Below are 27613 nucleotides of genomic sequence, written 5' to 3'. Positions count from 1 at the left end.
ACCTGGACAATCAACATGAAGCACATTAAAAAATTACAAGCTCTAGAGATGGACTTCTGGAGAAGATCGGCAGGTATCTCCAGTAAAGAAAAGATAAGGAACACCGAAATAATAAGGAGAATGGAAATAAAAGAAAGAATATATGACGTTATGGATAGGAAGAAATTACAGTGGTACGGGCATGTACGACGAATGGAGAAAATCAGAATACCAAAATTGATACTGCAGTGGGAACCGGAGGGGAGAACAAGAAGAGGGTGACCTATGACCACCTGGCTCCAAAATGTACAGCACACAATGACGAGAATGGGGGCAGAGGAAGAGGACACACAAGATCGAAACACCTGGAGGAATATTTTGAAAATATAGTTTAAGAACGTTTATTGTTTGTATTGTAATTTCCGGGTAAATTATTATGTTGGAGATAAGCCTCTGTAATGAGGAAAAGCTCAAAACAATATATGATAAACGTTTTATTTCCTTGGTGCCACTGTCTTTGTCTGTTTTAATGTTACATTACTATCACCTTTGTACCACCACCTCATTTTTTATTTTTTTGTTCAGTTTTTTAATCAGAAAACGTGTGTAAAGGGCCGATACTGGTTATTTGAATAAAAAAAGTATCGATCTAAGCAATATTTTTTCTCTATATTAACATCGCTTACTGTTTTCCAAAGACGTCATTTCTTCAGTTATGAAACATGCTAATACTCGTATAAGCACATCAGACAAAATACTAGTCGCTCCCAAGAGATACCGCTTTGACACCGTGTAACACCACCTCTATCCTAGGTAATGGCCTCAATTCGGTGGCGAAGGGAGAGTACGAGTTTATTAGGCACTACATATCACACTGAAATCACTCATTAATCATTAGATTCCGTGGAGCTACCAAACTGAATCGATGTTGATTGCTATGTATCACCCGCTGTTTCAAAAAGTCTCATGTATTTTCTATGGAACTGAGATCGGACCATATAGTGGGCCGGTCGAGCTACTATAGGATGCCTCAGTATTCATCAACCCAAGAAGATAGGCTCGCAGCCCTGCGAGCACGTCTGCTGCCATCTTGGAAGGTGCATGAAGCGTACTCATCATGAAGATGTAGAAAAGAACACTTAGTCATCGGTAATGCTTAAATAAGTAATCTGGTAGGTGATCACAGTAACCTGAATTATTACGTGCAAGTCATGGTACGAAAACACCCCAAATATGTCATAGAATACCAACGTCCTGAACTACATCTTGCACACTTTGCCGATTAAAAGTCTCATACTGTCTTCCATCCCTTAAAAAGATGCAAAATCACATGTCCAGTCTCTACGTTTTTAGGCCCACAGAAGGCGAGCTACTCTATTTGCCGATGTCAGAAACGCACTTTTGTGAAGCATTAGCAGCCAATTGTCGGTTGCATGAGAGTACCCCTCGGAACGTTCGCTCGGATAATGGTTGAGATGGACATGTGCTCACTGACAGGAGCAATTCCTGACTAGTCTGAAACCGTATGCCATTTACTTGATTCAGTGACAAAGTGTCCGATCGCATGCATCAGACTGTTCGCCTGCATGATCTCACTTGTTCTCAGTGTCCCCAGCTAGCCTCCAAGTGGAAACGAGAATAGCCTGAGAGTCACTGTAGAAAATGGTTCAAAAGGCTCTGAGCACTATGGGACTCAACATCTGAGGTCAACAGTCCCCTAGAACTTAGAACTACTTAAACCTAACTAACGTAAGGACATCACACACATCCACGCCCGAGGAGGATTCGAACGTACGACCGTAGCGGTCGCTCGGTTCCAGACTGACGCGCCTGGACCCGCTCGGTCACAGCGGCCGGCAGACTCACTGTAGATATGAGGGTAGCTGTGTTCCCCCAAGGGGTCAGAACCTCTATTGAGGCTGCCACAGAGCTAGACGTGCTCGCCTACTAAAATCTCTCCTATGAGTTTCTAGATCAGGACAGTTCCCCAACGCTTTCTACGCCTCGTGGCTACGACATGTCGCTGCCTACATCAGGACTAAATGTGATGCTACTCGGGCGGCTTTAATTGGATTTCTCAAAAGTGTGTATTTCAGCCTGCTGGTGAATTGGGATGGATGAGGAAGGTAAGGTGGAAGTCGAGGAGGCTCAAATGGCGAGTTGTTCGTCCCATGATTATTACATGAATTCTGGCGGATTGTCAGATATCAAAGACAACAATGGAATGAGAGAGTTGACCTTTACGATAACGGAATGGTGTTAATGTCGTCGTTCTTTGGCTTGGACACAGGATTTGGGTATGTCAGTGCGTAAAGCGAAAATGGGAATAGAAATACACTGAATTGATAAAAGGCATGGGATAGCGATATGCACATATATAGATGGCGGTAGTATCGCGTAAACAGGTTACAAAAATGCAGTTCACTGGTGCAGCTGTCATTTGTACTTAAGTGATTCATGTGAAAAAGTTTCCGAGGTGATTATGGTCGCACGTCGGGAATGGCAATTGGAGCTAGATGCGTGGGACGTTCAGTTTCGGAAATCGTTAGAGAATTCAGTGTTCTGAGATCCAGAGTGAGAACAGTGTGCCGAGAATACCAAATTTCATGTATTATTCTCCCTACGGACAACGAGGTGGCCGGTGGCCTTCCCTTAACGACCGAGAGCAGCGGAGTTTGCGTAGAGTTGTCATTGCAAACAGTCTAGATACAGTGCATGAAATAACACAGAAATCAATGTGGGACGTACGACGAACGTATCGGTTACGAATGTGCGGCGAAATTTGGCATAAATGGGGTGTGGCAGCAGACAACCGACGGGAGTTCCTTTGCTAAAAGCACGACATCGCCTGCAGTGCCTCTCCGAAGCTTGTCGCCACATCAGCCACAGATGGCTGGCATGGTCAGGTGAATCCAGATTTCAGTTGGTAAGTGCTGGTGGTAGGGTTCGTGTGTCGCGCAGACCCCACGAAGCCATGGACCCAAGACATTGTGCAAGCTGATGGTTTACATGGAATGGACTGGATCCTCTGGTACAACTGAACCGATCATTGACCGGAAATGGTTACGTTACGCTGCTTGGAGACCATTTTCAGCCATTTATGGACTTCAGGCTTCCAAAAAGCAATGCAGTTTTTATGGATAACAATGTGCGATGTTACCGGGCCACAATTGTTCGCGATTGTTGAAGAACATTTCTACATTTAAATCTTCATGCATACTCTGCAAATCACATTTAAGTGCCTGGCAGAGGGTTCATCGAACCACCTTCACAATTATGTATTTTCCATTATTTTATCATGGTGATCGTTCCGCGCTATGTAGGTCGGTGTCAACAAAATATTTTCGCATTCGGAGGAGGAAGTTGGTGATTGGAATTGCGTGAGAAGATTCCCTCGCAACGAAAAACGCTTTTCTTTTAATGACTTCCAGCAAAATCCTGTATCATTTCTGTGACACTCTCTCCCATAGTTCGCGATAATACAAAACGTTCTGGCTTTCTTTGACCTTTTTGGATATACTGCGGCAGTCCTATCTGGTAAGGATCCCACACCGCGCTGCAGTATTCTAAAAGAGGACGGACAAGCGTAGTGTACGCAGTCTCCTTAGTAGGTCTGTTACATTTTCTAAGTGTCCTACCAATAAAACGCAGTCTTTGATTAGTCTTCCCCACAATATATTTTATGAGTTCTTTCCAATTTAAGCTGTTCGTAATTTTAATACCTAGGTAATTAGTTGAATTTACGGCTTTTAGATTAGACTGATTTATCGTGTAACCGAAGTTTAACGAGTTCCTTTTAGCACTCACGTGGATGACCTTACACTTTTCGTTATTTAGGGTCGACTGCCACTTTTCGCACCATTCAGATATTTTTTTCTAAATCGTTTTGCAGTTTGTTTTAATCTTCTGATGACTTTATTAGTCGATAAACTACAGCGTCATCTGCAAACAACCGAAGACTGCTCCTCAGATTGTCTCCCAAATCGTTTACATAGATAAGGAACAGCAAAGGGCCTGTAACACTACCTTGAGGAACGCCTGAAATCACTTCTCATTTACTCGACGACTTTCCGTCAGTTACTACGAACTGTGACCTCTCTGACACGAAATCGCACATCCAGTCACATAACTGAGACGATATTCCGTAAGTACGCAATTTTACTACGAGCCGCTTGTGTGGTACAGTGTCAAAAGCCTTTCTGAAATCCAGGAATACGGAATCGATCCGAAATCCCTTGTACGAGGGCAGTTCAATAAGTAATGCAACACATTTTTTTTCTCGGCCAATTTTGGTTGAAAAAACCGGAAATTTCTTGTGGAATATTTTCAAACATTCCCGCTTCGTCTCGTATAGTTTCATTGACTTCCGACAGGTGGCAGCCCTGTACGGAGCTGTTAAAATGGCGTCTGTAACGGATGTGCGTTGCAAACAACAGGCAGTGATCGAGTTTCTTTTGGCGGAAAACCGGGGCATCTCAGATATTCATAGGCGCTTGCAGAATGTCTACGGTGATCTGGCAGTGGACAAAAGCACGGTGAGTCGTTGGGCAAAGCGTGTGTCATCATCGCCGCAAGGTCAAGCAAGACTGTCTGATCTCCCGCGTGCGGGCCGGCCGTGCACAGCTGTGACTCCTGCAATGGCGGAGCGTGCGAACACACTCGTTCGAGATGATCGACGAATCACCATCAAACAACTCAGTGCTCAACTTGACATCTCTGTTGGTAGTGCTGTCACAATTGTTCACCAGTTGGGATATTCAAAGGTTTGTTCCCGCTGGGTCCCTCGTTGTCTAACCGAACACCATAAAGAGCAAAGGAGAACCATCTGTGCGGAATTGCTTGCTCGCCATGTGGCTGAGGGTGACAATTTCTTGTCAAAGATTGTTACAGGCGATGAAACATGGGTTCATCACTTCGAACCTGAAACAAAACGGCAATCAATGGAGTGGCGCCACACCCACTCCCCTACCAAGAAAAAGTTTAAAGCCATACCCTCAGCCGGTAATGTCATGGTTACAGTCTTCTGGGACGCTGAAGGGGTTATTCTGTTCGATGTCCTTCCCCATGGTCAAACGATCAACTCTGAAGTGTATTGTGCTACTCTTCAGAAATTGAAGAAACGACTTCAGCGTGTTCGTAGGCACAAAAATCAGAACGAACTTCTCCTTCTTCATGACAACGCAAGACCTCACACAAGTCTTCGCACCCGAGAGGAGCTCACAAAACTTCAGTGGACTGTTATTCCTCATGCACCCTACAGCCCCGATCTCGCACCGTCGGATTTTCATATGTTTGGCCCAATGAAGGACGCAATCCGTGGGACGCACTACGCGGATGATGGTGAAGTTATTGATGCAGTACGACGTTGGCTCCGACATCGACCAGTGGAATGGTACCGTGCAGGCGTACAGGCCCTCATTTCAAGGTGGCGTAAGGCCGTAGCATTGAATGGAGATTACGTTGAAAAATAGTGTTGTGTAGCTAAAAGATTGGGGAATAACCTGGTGTATTTCAATGCTGAATAAAACAACCCCTGTTTCAGAAAAAAATGTGTTGCATTACTTATTGAACTGCCCTCGTAGATAACACATTCTGTACAATTCCAGCGAATGATCTGGCCACCCACTTCAACCTACCTGAAGCCCATCGAACATTTGTGAGACTTAATCGAGAGATCATTCCTTGCACCGGCAACACTTTCGAAATTATGGGCGGCTATAGAGGCAGCGTCCGCCCCTCGTGGTAGCGTTCTCGCTTCCCGAGCACGGGGTCTCGGGTTCGATTCCCGGCGGGGTCAGGGATTTTTTCTGCCTCGAGATGACTGGGTGTTGTTGTGTCGTCTTCATCATCATCATTCATCCCCATTACGGTCGGAGGAAGGCAACGGCAAACCACCTCCTTTAGGACCTTGCCTAGTAAGGCGGTGCTGGTCTGCCGCATCGTTCCCCTACGATCTGTAAAAGAAGCATGGGACTTCATTTCATTTCATAGAGGCAGCATGGTTCAATATTTTTGCAAGGGAGTTCCAACGACTTGTTGAATTCACGCCACTTCGATTTGCTGCACTACGCCGGGCAAAAGGAGGTCCGACATGATACAGGGTTATTACAAATGATTGAAGCGATTTCACAGCTCTACAATAACTTTATTATTTGAGATATTTTCACAATGCTTTGCACACACATACAAAAACTCAAAAAGTTTTTTTAGGCATTCACAAATGTTCGATATGTGCCCCTTTAGTGATTCGGCAGACATCAAGCCGATAATCAAGTTCCTCCCACACTCGGCACAGCATGTCCCCATCAATGAGTTCGAAAGCATTGTTGATGCGAGCTCGCAGTTCTGGCACGTTTCTTGGTAGAGGAGGTTTAAACACTGAATCTTTCACATCACTATGCGTGAAACTTGCCCGCACGCGTTCAACCATTTCTTCGCTCACTGCAGGCCGACCCGTTGATTTCCCCTTACAGAGGCATCCAGAAGCTTTAAACTGCGCATACCATCGCCGAATGGAGTTAGCAGTTGGTGGATCTTTGTTGAACTTCGTCCTGAAGTGTCGTTGCACTGTTATGACTGACTGACGTGAGTGCATTTCAAGCACGACATACGCTTTCTCGGCTCCTGTCGCCATTTTGTCTCACTGCGCTCTCGAGCGCTCTGGCGGCAGAAACCTGAAGTGCGGCTTCAGCCGAACAAAACTTTATGAGTTTTTCTACGTATCTGTAGTGTGTCGTGACCATATGTCAATGAATGGAGCTCCAGTGAATTTATGAAATCGCTTCAATCATTTGTAATAGCCCTGTATTTGGAGGTATCCCATGGACTTGTGTCACCTCGTGTATAGTGTTTTCCTGGCACTCGGTATGAGATGTGGGATGGTGTGGAGTTATTAGTAACATATGAAAAATGACTGTAAATCCTGTACACCTCCCGTAAACTCGACCCTCCTCACCCGCTCGTCTCCCCGATCCTCTCCCACCCCCGCCCGCTGCCGCGCCTGTATTCCCACGTCCCGCCCGGTCTCCATCTGTCCACCCTCCTTACCCTCTCCCAAGGTGGCTTCCGCCAGCTCCCCCTCCCTGATGATGCCCTCCTCCCCTCCATCTACCCCTCCTACCAACTTTGATCCTCCCGCCCTCCTCCTGTGCTTGCTCCTCTGGGCACCCTCCTCTCCCTCCCTCCTCCTTTTCTCCCCCCTCCTCCCCCGGGCCTCCCCTCCCCTGTCCCTCTCCTCCTGCCCCCGTCTCCTCCGCCATTGGCATCCTTTTTCTCCCCTCTCCCCCACCTCACCCCTGTTCCCCTCTTGGCAGGTCCCCGGACTCGCACACGCTAAGTGGACATTCGCGCGCCGGAGATCACCGCCATCAGTGTTTCGTGTGTGCCGTCGTGTTTAGTGTTCAGTGTTCCCCGTCACACTCCCTCGTTCACCAGTGCCATCGTCATCTTCAGTGTTTGTGCGTCGTCTCATCAGTTAGCAGTGTGGTTTACCGACGAGTGTGAACGGCTCCGTGTTTGTCTCTCTGTGTCTCCTGTTTTATTGCCCACCATTCTGTAACTTATGTGTCTTCTCCTGTTTTGCTGCTTGTATATTCTATGGCTGAAGAGCAGCGCAGTGTGCTGCTGACAGCCTGCCTGTTGTATGGGCTTTAAAATAACAATAAAGTAAAAAAAAAAATGACTAAAGAAATGAGCTTTGCGTTAGACGCGAAGCATGGTGCAAAACCGCAGCGCGGCAGACTCACTGTGTACGGTGAGGACGTGCGTCTGCACGACGTCCTTGTTGCGCTGCGCGTGGCAGGTGTAGTTTCCGGCGTGCACCAGCTGTATGCGCGTCAGGTAGAGCGAGCCGTCGCTGAAGACGCGCACGTCGGGCTCGCCCAGCTCGGACAGGTCGGCGCCGTAGCGCCGCCACACGATGGGCGGCGGCGGCGTGCCCGTCACGTCGCACTTGATGTCCACGTTGTCGCCCACGCGCGCCGACAGGTGGTTCACCTGCAGCGCCGTGTCCAGCGACACCACCGACACACCTGCCGACACACCCAGGCGCTCTTCAGCAACACGCATCCCAGTGCGCGGCAGTCGTCTCGACGAACGAGGGGAGCGTACACACAACGTGTCGGCGATTTTGCTCTGGTACGTAGCTGCTCCAGTAGGGTGCGCTTCTCAAGCGCTTTCAAGAAATTGTGCTTCAAAGTTTTGCAAACCCTGACGAGAGTCCCCGCTGTCGATCTGCGCCGTTTGCACAGTCGGACTATTAGTCTGCACATATCGTGTTTAATTTTTCGCCAAAGAAATACCAGGTTATCAAAAAGTCAGTATAAATTTGAAAACTGAATAAATCACGGAATAATGTAGATAGCGAAGTAAAAATTGACACACATGCTTGGAATGTCATGGGGTTTAATTAGAACCAAAAATATATAAAAGTTCAAAAAATGTCCGACAGATTGCGCTTCATCGGATCAGAATAGCAATAATTAGCATAACAAAGTAAGAGAAAGCAAAGATGATGTTCTTTACTGGAAATGCTCAATATGTCCACCATCATTCCTCAACAATATCTGTAGTTGAGGAATAATGTTGTGAACAGCACTGTAAACCAAGTCCGGAGTTATGGTGAGGCATTGGAGTCGGATTTTGTCTTTCAGCATCCCTAGAGATGTCGGTCGATCACGATACACTTGCGACTTCAGGTAACCCCAAAGCCAATAATCGCACGGACTGAGGTCTGGGGACCTGGGAGGCCAAGCATGACGAAAGTGGCGGCTGAGCACACGATCATCACCAAACGACGCGTCTAGCAATATGGGGTGGAGCGTCATCCTGCATAAACATCATAAATTCCAGCAGGTGTTTATCAGTCAGGCTGGGGATGATTCGATTCTGTAACATATCGGCGTACCTCTCACCCGTCACTGTAGCAGTTTTGCTGTACAGCGCCATCTGTCGGACATTTTGTGAACTTATTTTTTTTTTCTTCTAATAAAACCCCATGTCATTCCAAGCATGTGTGTCAACATTTACCACTCTATCTACATTATTCCGTGGTTTATTAAGTTTTCAAATTTATACTGATCGCCACGGGTACTCATTTATATCTGGAAAGGAATAATAATAATAATAATAATCTTCGAGAATTGATTCTCGGCTATGTAGAAACAAGATAAATGTTAATTTTCTACAGATCCATTCACATGCGTATCACAGTGAAGCAACATCCGTTTACACCTATTTCGAATAATGTGTCTGCAACACACACACGGCCGGCCGCAGTGGTCGTGCGGTTCTAGGCGCTACAGTCTGGAACCGAGCGACCGCTACGGTCGCAGGTTCGAATCCTGCCTCGAGCATGGGTGTGTCTGATGTCCTTAGGTTAGTTAGGTTTAATTAGTTCTAAGTTCTAGGCGACTGATGACCTCAGAAGTTAAGTCGCATAGTGCTCAGAGCCATTTGAACCATTTTTTTAACACGCACACGAATGTATCGATAAATAAATCTTCATTTCATCACGATTCCATATTATACCTCGCCACGAATGTAGCACAATGAGTATTCTTGTTACAATTGCGGGAAAAAATGTAACACTCTCCAGGACAAAGCCATTTGGCTGACAAGTGAGGTGACAGCTAGTTCATCGTCGTAAGAGCACAAGATAACAAATGCGCGTATTCTTACATGCAGACGATCCCAAAGGTACCGAATGGCAACCTGCGACAAATTCTGCCAAGCAACTTGCATCTTTTGTTCCCATTCGGCAGTGGGAACGAGTCAGTTCGCGCTTCACCAAGTCACATACATGTACAATTCGTGAGAGATCAGGTGACTTTGCCGGTCAGGGCTGTCGTTGTACACCAAGAAGAGGACGCTGCGTCGTAGCACCAAATTTTCGACGTACCTTGTCCTGTTGAAAAATCATATCGCCTAACTGTCAAAGAAATGGTACACTACTGCCCATTAAAATTGCTACACCAAGAAGAAATGCAAATGATAAACGGGTATTCATTCGACAAATATATTATACTGGAACTGACATGTGATTACATTTTCACGCAGTTTGGGTGCATAGATCCTGAGAAATCGGTACCCAGAACAAACACCTCTGGCCGTGATAACAGTCTTGATACGCCTGGGCATTGAGTCAAAATGATCTTGGATGACGTGTACAGGTACAGCTGCCCATGCACCTTCAACACGATACCACAGTTCATCAAGAGTAGTGACTGGCGTATTGTGACGAGCCAGTTGCTCGGCCACCATTGACCAGACGTTTTCAATTGGTGAGAGATCTGGAGAATGTGCTGGCCAGGGCAGCAGTCCAACATTTTCTGTATCCAGGAAGGCCCGTACAGGACCTGTAACATGCGGTCGTGCATTATCCTGCTGAACTGTAGGGTTTCACAGGGATCAAATGAAGGGTAGGGCCACGGGTCGTAACACATCTGAAATGTAACGTCCACTGTTCAAAGTGCCGTCAATGTGAACAAGAGGTGAGCGAGACGTGTAACCAATGGCACCCCATACCATCACGCCGGGTGATACGCCAGTATGGCGAAGACGAATACACGCTTCCAATGTGCGTTCACCGCGATGTCGCTAAACGCGGATGCGACCATCATGATGCTGTAGGCAGAACCTGGATTCATCCGAAAAAATGACGTTTTGCCATTCGTGCACCCAGGTTCGTCGTTGAGTACACCATCGCAGGCACCGTTGTCTGTAATGCAGCGTCAAGGGTAACCGCAGCCATGGTCTGCGAGCTGAGAGTCCATGCTGCTGCAAACGTCGTCGAACTGTTCGTGCAGATGGATGTTGTCTTGCAAACGTCCCAATCTGTTGACTCAGGCATCGAGACGTGGCTGCACGATCCGTTACAGCCATGCGGATAAGATGCCTGTCATCTCGACTGTTAGTGATATGAGGCCGTTGGGATCCAGCACGGCGTTCCGTATTAACCTCCTGAACCCACCGATACCTTATTCTGCTAACAGTCATTGAAACTCGACCAACGCGAGCAGCAGTGTCGCGATACGATAAATCGCAATCGCGATAGGCTACAATCCGACCTTTACTAAAGTCGGCAACGTGATGGTACGCATTTCGCATCCTTACACGAGGCATCACAACATCGTTTCATCAGGTAACGCCGGCCAACTGCTGTTTGTGTATGAGAAATCGGTTGGAAACTTTCCTCATGTCAGCACGTTGTAGGTGTCGCCACCGGCTCCCACCTTGTGTAAATGCTCTGAAAAGGTAATCATTTGTATGACACAGCATCTTCTTCCTGTCGGTTATATTTCGCCGTCTGTAGCAGGTCATCTTCGTGGTGTATCAATTTTAATGGCCAGTAGTGTAGTAGTACTGGGACAACAACTTCTGCAGTGTTGCAGGCGCTGTGTACTGTACCCTGCAGAAACACCAAGTATGACCCCATTTCCAACTGACGGCCCTCCACACGCTGGTTATCAGGTCCCCACTGTACACTTGTAATTCCATTACTCCCATACAGCCGCGCGGGATTAGCTGAGCGGTCTTAGGCGCTGCAGTCATGGACTGTGCGGCTGGTCTCGGCGGAGGTTCGAGTCCTCGCTCGGGCATGGGTGTGTGTGTTTGTCCTTAGGATAATTTAGGTTAAGTAGTGTGTACGCTTAGGTACTGATGACCTTAGCAGTTAAGTCCCATTAGATTTAACACACATTTGGACATTTTTGAACCCCATACAGGTAAAATCTGTTTTCATCACTGGGTACAACAGAGTGTCATTCCAGCCTCCAGTTGACTCTTTCATGACACTGGAGTAACAGTGCTTGGCAGTGTGTTCGTGTCCATGTTAATCTGGCCAGAGGCACACGTGATCGTACTGTTGCTCTAGGCAGACAGTCTCCAATGGGCTTGGTGGCACATCAGGTTCAACATGCGCCCAGAATACCTGCCTGGACGATGTTTAGCGGCCCACTGCTGCTTGGCTCAAATGGTTCAAATGGCTCTGAGCACTATGGGACTCAACTGCTGAGGTCATTAGTCCCCTAGAACTTAGAACTAGTTAAACCTAACTAACCTAAGGACATCACAAACATCCATGCCCGAGGCAGGATTCGAACCTGCGACCGTAGCGGTCTTGCGGTTCCAGACTGCAGCGCCTTTAACCGCACGGCCACTTCGGCCGGCGCCCCCACTGCTGCTCTCACAATGTATCTACGAGGGCGAAATGGAAACCACAGTGAAAATCAAAACTGTTTTATTTGCAACAGTTAGCTACAACTTCCAGCTACTTATCTCCACAGTCGCCGATCCGACTTAGACCTCTGTTGTAGCGTTGTACCAACTTTCCAATACCCTCGTTATAGAAGGCAGCCGCCAGCGGTTTCCGCCAATTCTCTACGCTGGTCTACACTTCGTGGTCTGTGGCAAAAGGTCTTCATAGCCAGCGGTTCATGTGAGCAGAGATGAAACTCAGAGGGAGAGAATTACGGGCTGTATTGTGAGTAATCAAACATTTCCAATTGAAAACGATGCGGGGGCATCTTCATTGCCCCTGCAGAATGCGGTTGAGAGTTGTCTTGAAGAAGAAACCGCACGACAGTTATGTAATGTTGGCTGCATAGCTTCAGGCGAAATTTCTTAGCAGGCCCTCGTACTTGGCGGGAGACACTACGGTTCTAGGTATCTTTATGTGCTTCCTGTGTGCTCAGAACTAGAAAGAACGACGTAACCCGATCGACGGGCATACTAGAGACACTGTCCAACACAGCTGTGCGAAACTCGGATTTTCACTGTGGTTTCCATTTCGCGACCGATCGTTCCTTGCTTTCCGAATAACCCTCTATCTTGACGTGCGTCTGCACTACGCAGTGGTTCTGAACGCCCCTCAGACCACTGCTGAAAGCAGCCACACACCACCGATACACCGTGTCCAACATTTGCAGCAACCGTCGATACGTCCATCCAGCTTCCTGCAGACCAACAATGCGACCCTATTCAAAGTGCTGAGGTTGTTCACTGGAGTACGTACTCGTCTTTGGGTACCTGGTTCTACCCTAGAATGAACATTACACACACAATTCACCTCTGAACTCAGCACAGTTACTTCCTGCAGTCAAAACAGAGGGCCCTGTTTCGCCGATGACCGTGATAACTATATCGCTAACACTACAACCGCTCAGCACACACACATTATATATTCAAGCACCACTGAACACAGTCCTGGAGGGTATCTCACTTTTACCAGCTGGGTATTATTTGAATAAGTCATATTACCGCCTTGAGCAACCGGTAAAATACTTTTACAATCAGTTTCAGTCGTCTGAGCATCATCAGGTTCATGAAAGTATTTACCAGCATCATGTTACGCGAAATATAAAATCGTTGTCGTCAGGTGATTAAACAATGAACAATACTCTTTCATATCGTAATATAAATTTCGTCGTTGATCTGTTACATATTATTCACGGTTTTATTGGCTGACGATAACGATTTCTATTTCGCTTCACATGATAGTGTGAATACTTTCATGAACCTGATAATAGTAAGACGACTGAAATGGGTTGTATAAATATTTTACCAGCAGTTAAAGGCAATTATATGTAATTTTTCAAATATAAATGAGCTATGGATCGCCATCCCCAGAAAATGCATTGTATTGTTGTTTCTTTTGTTACCGGGAGCCGCAACGCCTGCAACGTAGACTTACCTCAAACGACACGAGCTTCGCAGAGCGGCCGACTCGCCAGGCGAAGCGAGTCCGCCAACAAATTCTAGCGGGCTGCTGGTAGAGGCTACTAGCAGAGCGGAACTGTTTCGCGGCATGCATCACGACACACCAGGACAGAAGTCACGCTTCACAGCTTAACCAGCAATGTGTGTTCGAGGGAGCGTTCCTGTGAGAGTTCCAGCTAACAAGGGAACCTCCCCATCGCACCCCCCTCAGATTTAGTTATAAGTTGGCACAGTGGATAGGCCTTAAAAAACTGAACACAGATCAATCGAGAAAACAGGAAGAAGTTGTGTGGAACTACGACAAAAATTAGTAAAATATACAAACTGAGTAGTCCATGTGAAGATACGCAACATCAAGGACACTGGGAGTCAAGGAGCGCCGTGGTCCCGTGGTTAGCGAGAGTAGCTGCGGAAATAGAGGTCCTAGGTTCAAGTCTTCCCTCCAGTGAAAAGTTTAACTTTTTATTTTCAGTTTATGTGACAAACTCTTATGTTTTCATCACTTTTTTGGGAGTGATTATCACATCCACAAGAAAACCTAAATCGGGCAAGGTAGAAGAATCTTTTTACCCATTCGCCAAGTGTACAAGTTAGGTGGGTCGACAACATATTCCTGTCATGTGACTCACATGCCGTCACCAGTGTCGTATAGAATATATCAGACGTGTTTTCCCGTGGAGGAATCGGTTGTCCTATGACCTTGCGATCAAATGTTTTCGGTTCCCATTGGAGAGGCACGTCCTTTCGTCTACTAATCGCACGGTTTTGCGGTGCGGTCGCAAAACACAGACACTAAACTTATTGCAGTGAACAGAAACGTCAGTGAACGAACGGACAGATCATAACTTTGGGAAAATAAAGAAAGTAAAATTTTCAGTCGAGGGAAGACTTGAACCAAGGACCTCTCGTTCTGCAGCTACTCACGCTAACCACGGGACCACGGCGCTCCTGAGCTCACGTTCTCCTTGATGTAGCCTATCTTGCGCATGCACTACTCAGTTTGTATATTTTACTAATTTTTTTCACTGTTCCACACAACTTCTTCCTATTTTCTTGATTGATATGTGTTCAGCTTTTCAAGGCCTATCCACTGTGCCAACTTATAACTAAATCTGAGGGGGGTGCGGTGGGGAGGTTCCCTTGTAAGAACTCCAGGGAGAGCCACTCGGAATTCAAGTTTCACTCGGGCGTCACCGTCACCGCTACCGCTCCAATTCATTATCCGGAGAAGGATCTGCCACTGTGTGACACCGGATGGCACTGCCGCTGCTGCGCCTATGCCGGTTGTGATACTGTATTGTACACCATTGGACTTAATCTTATAGCAGGACTGTCACAGACTTATAATACGGTACAGTGGTCTCTCCAAGATAAATGTTTGTGTGTCATTGGATTACTATGTGCGTTTGGAAACAGAACTGTAGTCATTTCAATAGTTGTGATTATAGGTATGCCTGCCGGAAGTGAAGCTTGTTTACATCAGTGGCACGTTGATGTTTGTTGTCAACATACACATCGGCAATGAATTGCCACGACAACACTTTCTCTCGGAAGAAACATCATTCGATGTTTAAGGTGCAAGACTTCCAGTCAGCCACCTTATCTGGTTCCACTTACGCCGCTCTCGAGAGCTGGTGCTCTTGTATGTTACGCAACATGCTCTTAAAAGTTTGGATCTCGGTTTCTTGAAAATGGATGAGAAGAGCATCGTACTAAGGCAGCATTTGTTCCATGTAAGAATGTACTGAAAACCTGGGAAATTGGTGTCTCGTTGGGTGTACGCTTTCGTTGTGAGTGTGCTCAGTATGCGTTCGACATAATAGGGAGAGATACAGAGCATAAGTACATGTATGACAAACTTTCTTCACTATTATGCATTGCGCTTGTAAAACGCATAGTATACACAGCCAGAATCAGAAGTAGCTGACTGTCTGCTGTAGATTTTCTAGTTTTCTTGTACTATCAAGCGTAAACACGTAACCACTAAAGGACGTGGATGATTTGAGTACCGCTCTCAAAGTGCTCGTTCGCTGACGGACGAGTCACATGGACTCTTGGCAGCTTGAGTTCCCATCCTCAATCACACGTCGGATTCCCCTTCAAGTTTAATGTTTTGGGTCAGTCTGTTGTACGAGTAGACCATTGTCGCTACGGATTGATGCTTTCGTTCCAGAATTTTAAAGAAAATGAAGAGTGTCTGGAGTGTTTTACAGCCATATCAGGCCATCACCATGTTTGTGGAAATTAAGTTTAAGAAATCACTCATATGAAGGACTCATATACAAGCGAAAGTAAATAAATAGTTTTGATGATGGAATTATGTAATTAAATTCGAAGTCTTCCTAACTACTGCTTATAATGAGGAATGGTGTCTCGGCGACTAAGCTGCATACAGAATCGACAATAACTCATATGCAGTTTGTTTCTTCCCAATTTAATGAAGTATCATGTTAAGATAGTCGTTAAAGAAATGTTATGTTGTAAGCATACTGAGCTTTTACAGCGGGTCGACGTTTAAAAGAATCATTTTTCTCTACATATTCACATGAGTAAGCCCATATTTGTCTTCTAACGAGACTCGATACCACCATTGTCACCATATTGGGCTAACGTCTACGTACATTTGGTATGGTGACTTAATTTATTGCAGTAGGTAGATGATAAGCAGGCAGTGTAATACAACTTTTCAGACTGTGGGCTTCTCGCTCTACACATTAGAATGAATCGTTGAGCAAGATTTTCTTAAGCACTGAAAGTAGTTGGGTTTCAGGGGTTGAACAAAAATATGTAAAAACTACGAGAAATGGATGCTCGAACATAAATGCAGAGGCTAGCGAGGCCTGTAGGTGGCGCTGTTGTATTTCACCACTGAATTCTCCTGTGTAGTCTCAAGTGTGAGCCGTGGTCAGAACAGTGTTCTGTGTAGTTGCGAATGTGTTATGTCAGGGCTGAGTGGATTCGAACGTGGGCAAATTTTTGGTGGCGTATGATGGGTGCTTCCGCAACCGAGGTAGCCGAAATGTTTCATGGAGCACTGTAATGAAGATTTATACCGAGTACAGGGAAAGAGGAAAACATAATCCGCTAAGTTATAATGAGGAGGGAAGTGTGTGGCGGGATCGAAGAGGACGGTGACAAAGAATCTGAGGACGACGTCTGTAAAAGTCGCCGCAGAACTGAATATCGCATGCGTGAACCCTGTCAGCAGCAAAACAATACGAAGGGACCTCCATAAGCATGGGATGCCAGAGCGAGCTGCAATTCCAAAACAACTCCCCAGTGATGTAAACGCCCATAACAGGAAAGAATGGAGCTGACGCTATAAAACCTCTAGCATAGAGAACGGAAGCAAGTCGTTTGATTGGACAGGTCTCGTTTCACGCTGTTTCTAACTTCCTGCTGAGTTTACGTCCCAAGACTGAGGTATGGTGGAGGGTTCGGTAATAATTTTGGCTGTCATATCGCGCTATTCCATGGCCCCCATGGTTACTCTGCAAAGTTACATTATTTCCAAGGATTATCTGACCGTTTTGAATGATCAGGCCAATCCTATGGTACAATGTTTGTTCTCTAACGATTATGCTGTGTTCCAAGACGCCAGGCTGTTCACATAGTACGCATCGTCACGGGATTAGCTTTCGCATCTCCCCTTTCCACCACAGGCGTCAGATTTCGATATTATCAGCTGTTCAGCTGTGTGTGAAATCTTATGGAACTTAACTGCTAAGGTCATCAGTCCCTAAGCTTACACACTACTTAACCTAAATTATCTTAAGGACAAACACACACACCCATGCCCGAGGGAGGACTCGAACCTCCGCCGGGACCATCGATATTATCGAGTCTCTGTGGTCTGCTTTGGAGAGAAGAGTGTGTGATCACTATTCAGTGTCCTCATCGTTACTTGAACTTGTCGTAATTTTGTTAGAAGGGTGATATAAGAGTTCCTTGAAAACTGTACCATTCCGAGACGATTGGAAACTGTGCTGAAAGCAAACGTGTTTCCTAGGCCTATTAGGCATGGTAATATGCTGAGTTTTTGGCCGACCCTTGTATTAATTACTGTGTTAAGAGACTAATGCTGAGTGACTTTAAATATTTACGTTTTTGTTGTTGTGGTCTTCACTCCTGAGACTGGTTTGATGCAGCTCTCCATGCTCCCTGTGCAAGCTTCTTCATCTCCCAATACTTACTGCAACCTACATCCCTCTGAATCTGCTTAGTGTATTCATCTCTTGGTCTCCCTCTATGATTTTTACCCTCCACGCTTCCCTCCAATGCTAAATTTGTGTTCCCTTGATGCCTCAGAACATGTCCTACCAACCGATCCCTTCTTCTAGTCAAGTTGTGCCACAAATTTCTCTTCTCCCCAATCCTATTCAATACCTTCTCATTAGTTATGTGATCTACCCATCTAATCTTCAGCATTCTTCTGTAGCACCACATTTCGAAAGCTTCTATTCTCTTCTTGTCCAAATTATTTATCGTCCATGTTTCACTTCCATACATGGCTACACTCCATACAAATACTTTCAGATACGGCTTCCTGACACCTAAATCTATACTCGATGTTAACAAATTTCTCTTCTCCAGAAACGCTTTCCTTGCCATTGCCAATCTACATTTTATATCTTCTCTACTTCGACCATCGTCAGATATTTTGCACCCCAAATAGCAAAACTCCTTTACTACTTTGTCTCATTTCCTAATCTAATTCCCTCAGCATCACCCGACTTAATTCGACTACATTCCATGATCCTCGTTTTTCTTTTGTTGATGTTCATCTTATATCCTCCTTTCAAGACACTGTCCATTCCGTTGAACTGCTCTTCCAAGTCCTTTGCTGTCTCTGACAGAATTACGATGTCATCGGCGATCCTCAAAACTTTTATTTCTTCTCCATGGATTTTAATACCTACTCCGAATTTTTCTTTTGTTTCCTTCACTGCTTGCTCAATATACAGATTGAATAACATCGGGGAGAGGCTACAACCCTGTCTCACTCCCTTCCCAACCACTGCTTCCCTTTCATGTCCCTCGACTCTTATGACTGCCATCTGGTTTCTGTACAAATTGTGAATAGCCTTTCGCTGTATTTTACCCTTGCCACCTTTAGAATTTGAAAGAGAATATTCCAGTCAACATTGTCAAAAGCTTTCTCTAAGTCTACAAATGCTAGAAACGTAGGTTTGCCTTTGCTAAATCTTTCTTCTACGATAAGTCGTAAGGTCAGTATTGCCTCACGTGTTCCAATATTTCTACGGAATCCAAACTGATCTTCCCCGAGGTCGGCTTCTACAAGTTTTTCCATTCGTCTGTAAAGAATTCGCGTTAGTATTTTGCAGCTGTGACTTATTAAACTGATAGTTCGGTAATTTTCACATCTGTCAAACGTGCTTTCTTTGGGAACGAAGAGAACACTGCTCGATAGTAAAGAAAATACCATAACGGACGGAAGTGGTGTTTTTGAAAGTAAATTACAGGATTACGTGGGAAAATATTTAAAATATTCGCTCGTCGTTTCAGAGGCAACCGTGTAATACTGACACAAAATGTCTCAGACGCCTCAGCCGAAAGCCGGCCGGTGTAGCCGTGCGGTCTGGGCGCTTCAGTCTGGAACCGCGTGACCGCTCCGGTCGCAGGTTCGAATCCTGCCTCGGGCATGGATGTGTGTGATGTCCTTAGGTTAGTTAGGTTTAAGTAGTTCTAAGTTCTAGGGGACTGATGACCTCAGAAGTAAAGTCCCATAGTGCTCAGAGCCATTTTGAGCCTCAGCCGAGACTACGTAACAGGAGATGTTCGAAACAGGGAAGCCACACTGAGCGGCCGTGAGGGCCAAAGTTACTCTAATTCCGGACAATGCGACTTCCGTGTCACAGTTGGGCAGACAAAGCGCTTTAATCAACAGGCTGAGGAGTGAGGTGGGGAGTGCTGCCAGCGCGGGCAGGCGTGATTGATGCCCAGAGGGAGCGCGGGGTCCGCGGTTAGCGCTCCCAGGCGTCTAAGGGAACCATTTGTCAAAGACGAGGTTAATGTCGCGCCAGGGACTGACGCCTGTCGCCCGACCTCTGCTGGCCTGTGTGGACGGAGCGCGGTGGCGAACAGGACGCGATAATCCACACAAAGAGGGCGCGCGTTTAAACTCGCCACGTAAAAGACCAAGCGGAGCAGGCTGTCCGTCATACCGTGCCGGGTCGTTAGGCCGTAGTGCTTGGCGACCAACTTACATTCACTGCCATCCTCGGTAGACGGACGGGGAACCTTCTAAACCGACTGTGCTATATAAAAGGAGCTTTAAGATATAAAGTAGGGCTGAATTTACGCTAAACAAAAAGGGCATAATACCACAAGATGGAAAGAGCTCTGATTCAGTTCTTTCTGTATGCGGGTGATAATGGAAACATATTTAGTGACCTACAATATTTCATCAATATTTTTCTTTACTTTTAGTATAAAGGTTTTTAGGCAGGTGTCCTCGTGTTTGGTTCGATGCAATTTTCATTTCCATATGTTTCATGGTGCTGTCAGTGTGACGTATACTAGCGTGATACGACATAAACGTCGGACCTTGAACCATCTTATCACTCCATCATTTTTGACGATGTTGTTCTTGTTGTTGTGGTCGTCACTCCGAAGACTGCACGCTAGTCCGTCGTATTTAAGTCTCTTCATATCCGCACATTTACTACAATTATCCATTTCAACCTGTTTACTGTACACTCCCTCTGCAATTCCCAGCCCTCATTGCCCACAAATTGATGGTGCCGTGATGCCTAAGCCTTCCTGATGTCTATGTCCTATAACTTTTATCTTTTATGTGTCAGGGAATTCATCAAAGTTGGTTACCTTAGAGCAACTTATTAATTTGCTCCCAGTTTCTGTCACTGACATCTGGAACGCAAAATTGTCTACTGCAAGTCACATGTCGGTCCACTGACATCTGGAACGCAAAATTGTCTACTGCAAGTCACATGTCGGTCAACCATTAACTGTCAGTTTCACGAGTAATAATACAGAAGAACAATACAGAAGTAGTTTCCTGTTGTGTATGCGTGAGGAAGAATGGTGATGTGGGAAAAGTATTATTCAAATGGTTCAAATGGCTCTGAGCGCTATGGGACTTAACTTCTGAGGTCATCAGTCCCCTAGAACTTAGAACTACTTAAACCTAACTAACCTAAGGACATCACACACATCCATGCCCGAGGCAGGATTCGAACCTGCAACCGTCGCGGTCGCGCGGTTCCAGACTGTAGCGCCTAGAACCGCTCGGCCACTTCGGCCGGTGAAAAGTATTATTCTTTTGTATTATTACTCATGAAGCTGCCGGTAATGCGATTTTATGAGTCAACGTAACTGACAGGTGAGTTGCAGAAGGCAGTTTTTCGTACCAGATGGTGGTCATCTGCACCATAAATTCATTTTTCCCCAGCTGAGTTTTGTACCTGATTGGTAGCCAAGTGGCAAAACGGCCCATTACGGATCCAAAAGTGTTAGGTTCGATTCCTGGTCGTTCTTAGGATTTTGAGCTATCACTTACCACTGCTTTCACCTCTGGCAGTGTGTGTTGATAGGAAAAATGCCGAGGAGCACCGTGGCTCGGAGTCCAAGTTTAACTACAGGTGGCCCTGTAACCCTGTGGGTAAGTTCGAAGGTGGGAGAAGGGGAATCTCCAACAGTTGTATGCCTAGTAAAGAGTTGTGGTGTTCACACCAATCTTACGGTTGATGACAGATTTATCTTTACCTTTACCTTACCTTACCAGTTATCGACCCACTCATTCCACGCATTCAATCTTCAGCATTCCTCTGTTACAGCACATTTCATTACTCTTATTCTAGTCTTGTGTGAAATATGTATCACAAAAGTTTCACTTCTGTACCATGGTACGCTCCGTAGAAATATGTTCAGAAAATTCTTCCTAATATTAAATTTATATTCTATATTAACATATTCTCTTCTTCAGAAATGTTGCTCTTGTTACTGCAAGTCTGCATTTTATATTCTGCCTACTTCGACCATCATCAATTGCTTTGCTCCCCAAATAACAGAACTCATGTACTACTTTACAGTGCATCATTTTCTAACTCAGTTGGCGCAGCATCTGCTGATTTAATTGGACTAAATTCCATTACCCTTGTTTCGTTGATGTTCTTCTTACGATGGCTGTTCGGGAAGTAAGGGCTAATCGGGCGCGAAATGGAAATCACAGTGAAAATCCGATGAAACTTTGCACATATGTGTTGGGCAGTGTCTCTAGTATGGCTGTCGTCTGCGTCACGTCAGTATTTTGAGTGCTGAGAGCACAGTAAGCCGTAAAGATGCGTAGAACAATCGTGTCATACAGCCCACATAACACAACTGTCATGCGTTTCCTGCTTCATGACAATTCTTGGCCGCACTCCACAGGGGCAATGAAGATGCACGTGCAGCGTTTTCCATGGGAAGTGTGTGATCGCCCACAATACAGCACGTATTGGCTCCCTATTGGTCCCAGCTCCGCTTGCTATAACAGCTGGCTATGACGGCAACAAGACAACAAGATGTAGACCAGCGCATAGAATTGGCGGAAACGACATGAGGCTGCGTTCTATGACGATAGCTTTGGAAATTTGGTACAACGCTACGACAAATTTCTAAGTCAGAGCGGCGACTATGTAGAGAAACAGCTGGCAGGTGAAACATTTTTGATTTTTCACAGTGCATTCCATGTCTTATTCTCATAATATCTACGCGAGATACACGGTGCTGGCAGCAGAATATTCTGCTATCCTCACTGAGTTCTCTACATTTATCCAACAGGGTTCCGCAAGAACAACGTCGTGTTTCTTCCAAAGCTTCAGTAGTAATTACGCGGACATTGAAAAAGAAAGTCGATTTTTCCTTTCAATGTTCACCAGTCGTAAGCGATTTATGTCGCTAGCCGCAGCCCACGAAACTATGGTTACTTTCCGATCGTGAAAACTCTTTGAGTCTTTCCATTTTACTACCTAAAGGACAAGTGGATATTAAGTACAACTTGCTTCCTCAGATCAATTTCAGTGAGTAGAATTATGACTCAATTGAGTTCGCCGAGAATTCGGTTAAAGCTCCGTAAGGGCTATCTCACCTCTTACGATCTTAGCAGCCGGTCTCTGATTTCGTTCACTGACTCCATTCATGTTCCTGATAAGGACTTCGAACACTGGAACGATGTCCTCTAATATTACTGACATTATCGTGTTATATGTAATTTCCTTTTAAAAGTGAAGTGTACAGTCTCATAATCCTTGAAATAAATGTAAGTTTTCATTGTAAGTGTTCATCCCATTTCATATTACTGCTTAGTATTGCCCCTAAAGGTTTATACGGTGTCACAATCGCCCGATATTGACAATTAGTCATGTACTAAGATGCTAACCGTTTCTTCCTCTTCACTGCAGACATTATCAAGGATGTAGCGTCTCAGTGTAAAATTATTTCAAATACGTCAGAGGAAAGAGGATAAAAGTTATATCTATCACCGTGTGTCTGCTACGCCAGAGATGCTGTAATTTTACTATTTCATAATTTTACTCAATGACTCTGATCTGAGGAAACATAGCTTACTTAATCTTCACGTGTCCTTGAGATAATGAAATTGAAAGTCGCGAAGAGTTGTTACAAGCAGAAAGTCACCACTGCTTCGAATGTTGAGGCTAGGGACAATAAATCGTTTGCGATTGGTGAGTATTTCCGTGTAATTACTACTGATTTTTGAGCACGCCCCAGAGCAAACCTTTTAATGGTGCACTAAAAGGAATCTTATTCTAATATGCTATCCTTCATTCAACAGTTCTTGACTACTGTCACTAGAATTTTAGTAACTTGTATCTCCGTGGGCATAGCGATTTATTTGGTTCGTTCGCGTTCACCAATAAGAATTTCATGTACACACTGCTTATGTATTCAGACAGTAGGAACTAATAGAAAAAGAGATAGCAATTTTAGAAAGAGTGCTGTCATTCATTCCATCAAATGGAAATTTCCATACGATTGCCAATGGCGATACTTTCCTGTAGACTATAGAAGCACAAGTGAACACACTAATCATGCCATTGACTCTAACTGATAAATCATTTATGTATGTTGAGAACTTTAGAGGTTATATTATACTTCATTGGGGGACGTCGTGATGTTACATTCGCTTCTGTTCAACATCCATAGTCCATTATAACGTACTGGGTTCTTCATATGAACAAATCCGCTCTAGTTGTACTTCAATAATCCGTTATTTGAATAAAATCGTACCCGAATTTCAGGATTAAAACCAATCTTAAGCGCTTGATTGCGTACGAAAAACTCGTACCAGTCGTGTAAAAAGTGCAGCAAATTTATCAAGTAGCATGTTAGATCCAGTGATCATCATCATCGTCATCATCATCATCATCATTTAAGACTGATTATGCCTTTCAGCGTTCAGTCTGGGGCAAAATGTCCCCCTTATAAAATTCCTCCATGATCTCCTATTCAGCGCTAACATTGGTCCCTCTTCTGATGTTAAGCCTATTACTTCAAAATCATTCTTAACCGAATCCAGGTACCTTCTCCTTGGTCTGCCCCGACTCCTGCTACCCTCTACTGCTGAACCCATGAGTCTCTTGGGTAACCTTGCTTCTCCCATGCGTGTAACATGACCCAACCATCTAAGCCTGTTCGCCCTGACTTCTACATCTATAGAGTTCATTCCCAGTTTTTCTTTGATTTCCTCATTATGGACACCCTCCTGCCATTGTTCCCATCTACTAGTACCTGCAATCATCCTTGCTACTTTCATATCCGTAACCTCAACCTTATTGATAAGGTAACCTGAATCCACCCAGCTTTCGCTCCCATACAACAAAGTTGGTCGAAAAATTGAACGGTGCACAGATAACTTAGTCTTGGTACTGACTTCCTTCTTGCAGAAGAGAATGGATCGTAGCTGAGCGCTCACTGCATTAGCTTTGCTGCACCTCGCTTCCAGTTCTTTCACTATGTTGCCATCCTGTGAGAATATGCATCCTAAGTACTTGAAACCGTCCACCTGTTCTAACTTTGTTCCTCCTAGAACCGTTCAATCTTTCGACCAACTTTGTTGTATGGGAACGATCCAGTGCTACTTGATAAATTTGATGGATTTTTTACATGACTGGTACGACTTTCCCGTACGCAGTCAAGCGGCTGACGATGGTATTTAATCCTGAAACGCAAGTCGTGTATACAATTTTATCGAAATAAAGCGTTAGTCAAATACAAATGAAGCGGATTTATTCACGTCCCGCAAAGAGTGTATTTGGTTCGGTTAGTCAGAAAGTCGTCGATCCAGCCGCATACCTGCGACGATAGTCCATATGGTGGTACCACGCTTATTATTGGACGAAGTGGTGCAGTGCTTTGTAGGGGAGATCAGGCTCCAGGAGAGAAGTAGTGGGTGGGGAGGGCGGAGCGGCCGCGGCGGCTGGCCCGTCCAGTAGGGGCCGCCGCTGGCTGGAGCAACTTACTGTATAACTTACTGAACGCGGTGTAGAACTCGTTGATGTCGAGCCGGCCGTCCTTGCTGGCGTCGTCGAAGTGCAGCATGTCGCTCAGGCTGCAGCCCTTGGACAGCTGGCTCAGCTGCTCCTTGGCCGCCATCTGCAGCAATGTGCCGTGCCCAACAATGACAACCTGCTCCGCTCTCACCTGCGACTCGTCTGACGAGACGTTACCGGTGTCAGCAACAGAAACTAGCGGAGCGAGCTGCGGGTGATTGGAGGGGAGCACAAGTCACGTCCCGAGAGCCGCAGTTGCTGTCTGTATACCGCAGGGCTTAATGTGTCTCAATGTGTACTGCAGAATCACCATTTACTGCAGGATTCACAAGTGCAGCAATTCACTGCCGATGTTTATTTCCTCTGTGATACTTGTTACCTAAAAATTGATCTAACGCATTTTTTGGTGCGTGACGTTTCGCCTCCTTCTGCGGGAGACACCATCAGAGACAGTGTAGAAGTAAGTAGTTCATTGTCCAACATAAAATACTTTAAAATCCGAATCAGTGTACTTGCTTAGTTAGCGGAAACAGCCGAACTGCTTATTCATTATTACTCAGAGGTCGAGTTGTGACGTCATAGGTTCGCCGAGTTGCGCCGTCGTATTTTATGGAAAAGAGGACTTTTGGATCATGGCGCCAAATAAATTAAACAGCGCGAACACCTTTGCCGTACATGCTCAGTGCACTATCTCTCTCTCTCGCTTCGGCGTCTGGTGTAACTGAATTCCTATTGATACATAATATGAAATACATTTCATCACCCTCGACAAAGTAACAAAGTAGGGCTAGCATTCACACTGCTCTCTACTCATATCATGTCCTGCTCATTTCGAAGATGGGACGGCTCCAAAGAAGTTCAGATCTACTTCATCATTATTGACAGAAAGACGCAATCCCGCCATTATTCGCGTCCTAATTATTAAGAAAATAATGTGCCGTACTTATCTGTAAAATGTAAAGAAGTGCATACTCGGAACACTATTCTGAAGCTCAGATAAATCGTAAACCAACAATAACGTAATTTAAAGACAACTTTTGCGTCTTTTGTACTTTATTATTCAAGAAAGTTCTTTTATGTTACCAGAGTCCCATCCACAGCGGTCCGAAGCAATGATAGTAAATTTATAATATTGCTCGTCCAACACAGTAGGCGACATGGTTCATGATTACATACTTTTGTGTGGTATTATAGCGAAAGCAAAAGACAAAGGATTGGCAATTACAGTCAAGCCAAAAAACAAATATTTAATAAAATTGTTTAAGAAGGAGAAATGTTATATTAATAAGATGAATGAGCTGGAGGAGTAGTAAGGCATCGGACCCGGGGGTCAGGACCTCGTACCGTGTGCCAGATTTGGGTTTGCGTGCTTTCCACAGTCGCTTAAGGCGAACGTTCCGTTAAAGGGGCTCTGTTCCCACTCCGAGCTGTAATACATCTATGTCGCGGCGTTACACCTACGAGGTCGACAACACATCATGCGTTCCAGCACTGCAAGTTGCACCATTGTTAAGCTTGTCACCGTAAAGTAGATTTCCTGGTGTCACATAACGCGGCCTTAGCAGCGCTGCCAGAGGTCGCGCGTCCTGGGAAACTACTTGCTTTCGCGGTCCACGTAACCGAGAATAAATACCAAGAAATCCCGCCGCTGGACAGTATTTAGGACGGCGCATGGCCGTCCGTCAGCAGTTCACACCGAGCAAGGACTCCAGTTCGCGGACGTCAAACTCTATGCCGACGGCTCCACCTCCGCCTCCGACCAGCCGCCGCCGCTACGGACAAAACCCTGGGTCGCTGCGACGCCGCCGACGGACTTGCATTCGTGGTTGTGGATGCTGTAATCCTTTGCTTTTATTCTTCTTGTAGACTGACTCTACAGACTGTACGAAGGGAACTTTGGCTCATTACATAAACGGAAGAACTTAAACCTCTGGTTGAACTTTAACTCCATGCATAAACGGAATAACTGAAGTTGTCTGTTGGTTTTTAACTCCAAACCAAGATGGAAGAACTTAAAGCCTTAGCTGAACTTTGCTTTAATATGTTCTCAGCGAGACTTGGCAATTTCATTTGTGTGACAAATTTGTTTTCTTAATCAGTGACTTTCAACTTGTAAATCTGGTGAGGATTACCTGACTTTGTCAGCTGTGTTGGAGGCGATCTCAGAATCTAAACACGGATGTTCTTCTCATTACAGAAGCTCCGTCGCCGACGTTGCACAAAAGTTGCGGAAAATTTTACTTTAAACCAACATAAAGGCACACAAATTCAAAGTAAACATACCTTACAGAGACGACATTCCATGAAAACGGTGTTGTGTGACTTTGCAGTAAGTTTAGAGTCTCGTATAACAAAGTATCTTGAATGATCAGCTGATGTGTGTTTCG

General features: G+C 45.3%; 1 protein-coding gene across 2 annotated transcripts in view; it reads right to left on the bottom strand.

The window, feature by feature from the left end:
• LOC126254472 (follistatin-related protein 5-like) overlaps positions 1-27613 on the bottom strand; it is a 572842-nt gene that overhangs the window by 84549 nt on the left and 460680 nt on the right. The window contains exons 7-8 of one of the 2 annotated variants that reach the window (XM_049955314.1): positions 25197-25329; positions 7725-8009 (exon numbers count right to left, since the gene is read on the bottom strand). In XM_049955314.1, the coding sequence (XP_049811271.1) occupies positions 7725-8009; positions 25197-25329 (418 nt within the window). The remainder of the gene's footprint in view (positions 1-7724; positions 8010-25196; positions 25330-27613) is intronic. The other variant, XM_049955315.1, reaches the window with a different exon arrangement.

The sequence above is a fragment of the Schistocerca nitens genome, chromosome 1 (assembly GCF_023898315.1).
Source record: "Schistocerca nitens isolate TAMUIC-IGC-003100 chromosome 1, iqSchNite1.1, whole genome shotgun sequence".
In the NCBI taxonomy this organism is placed as follows: domain Eukaryota; kingdom Metazoa; phylum Arthropoda; class Insecta; order Orthoptera; family Acrididae; genus Schistocerca; species Schistocerca nitens.
This window is presented reverse-complemented; position numbering and strand designations above follow the sequence as displayed.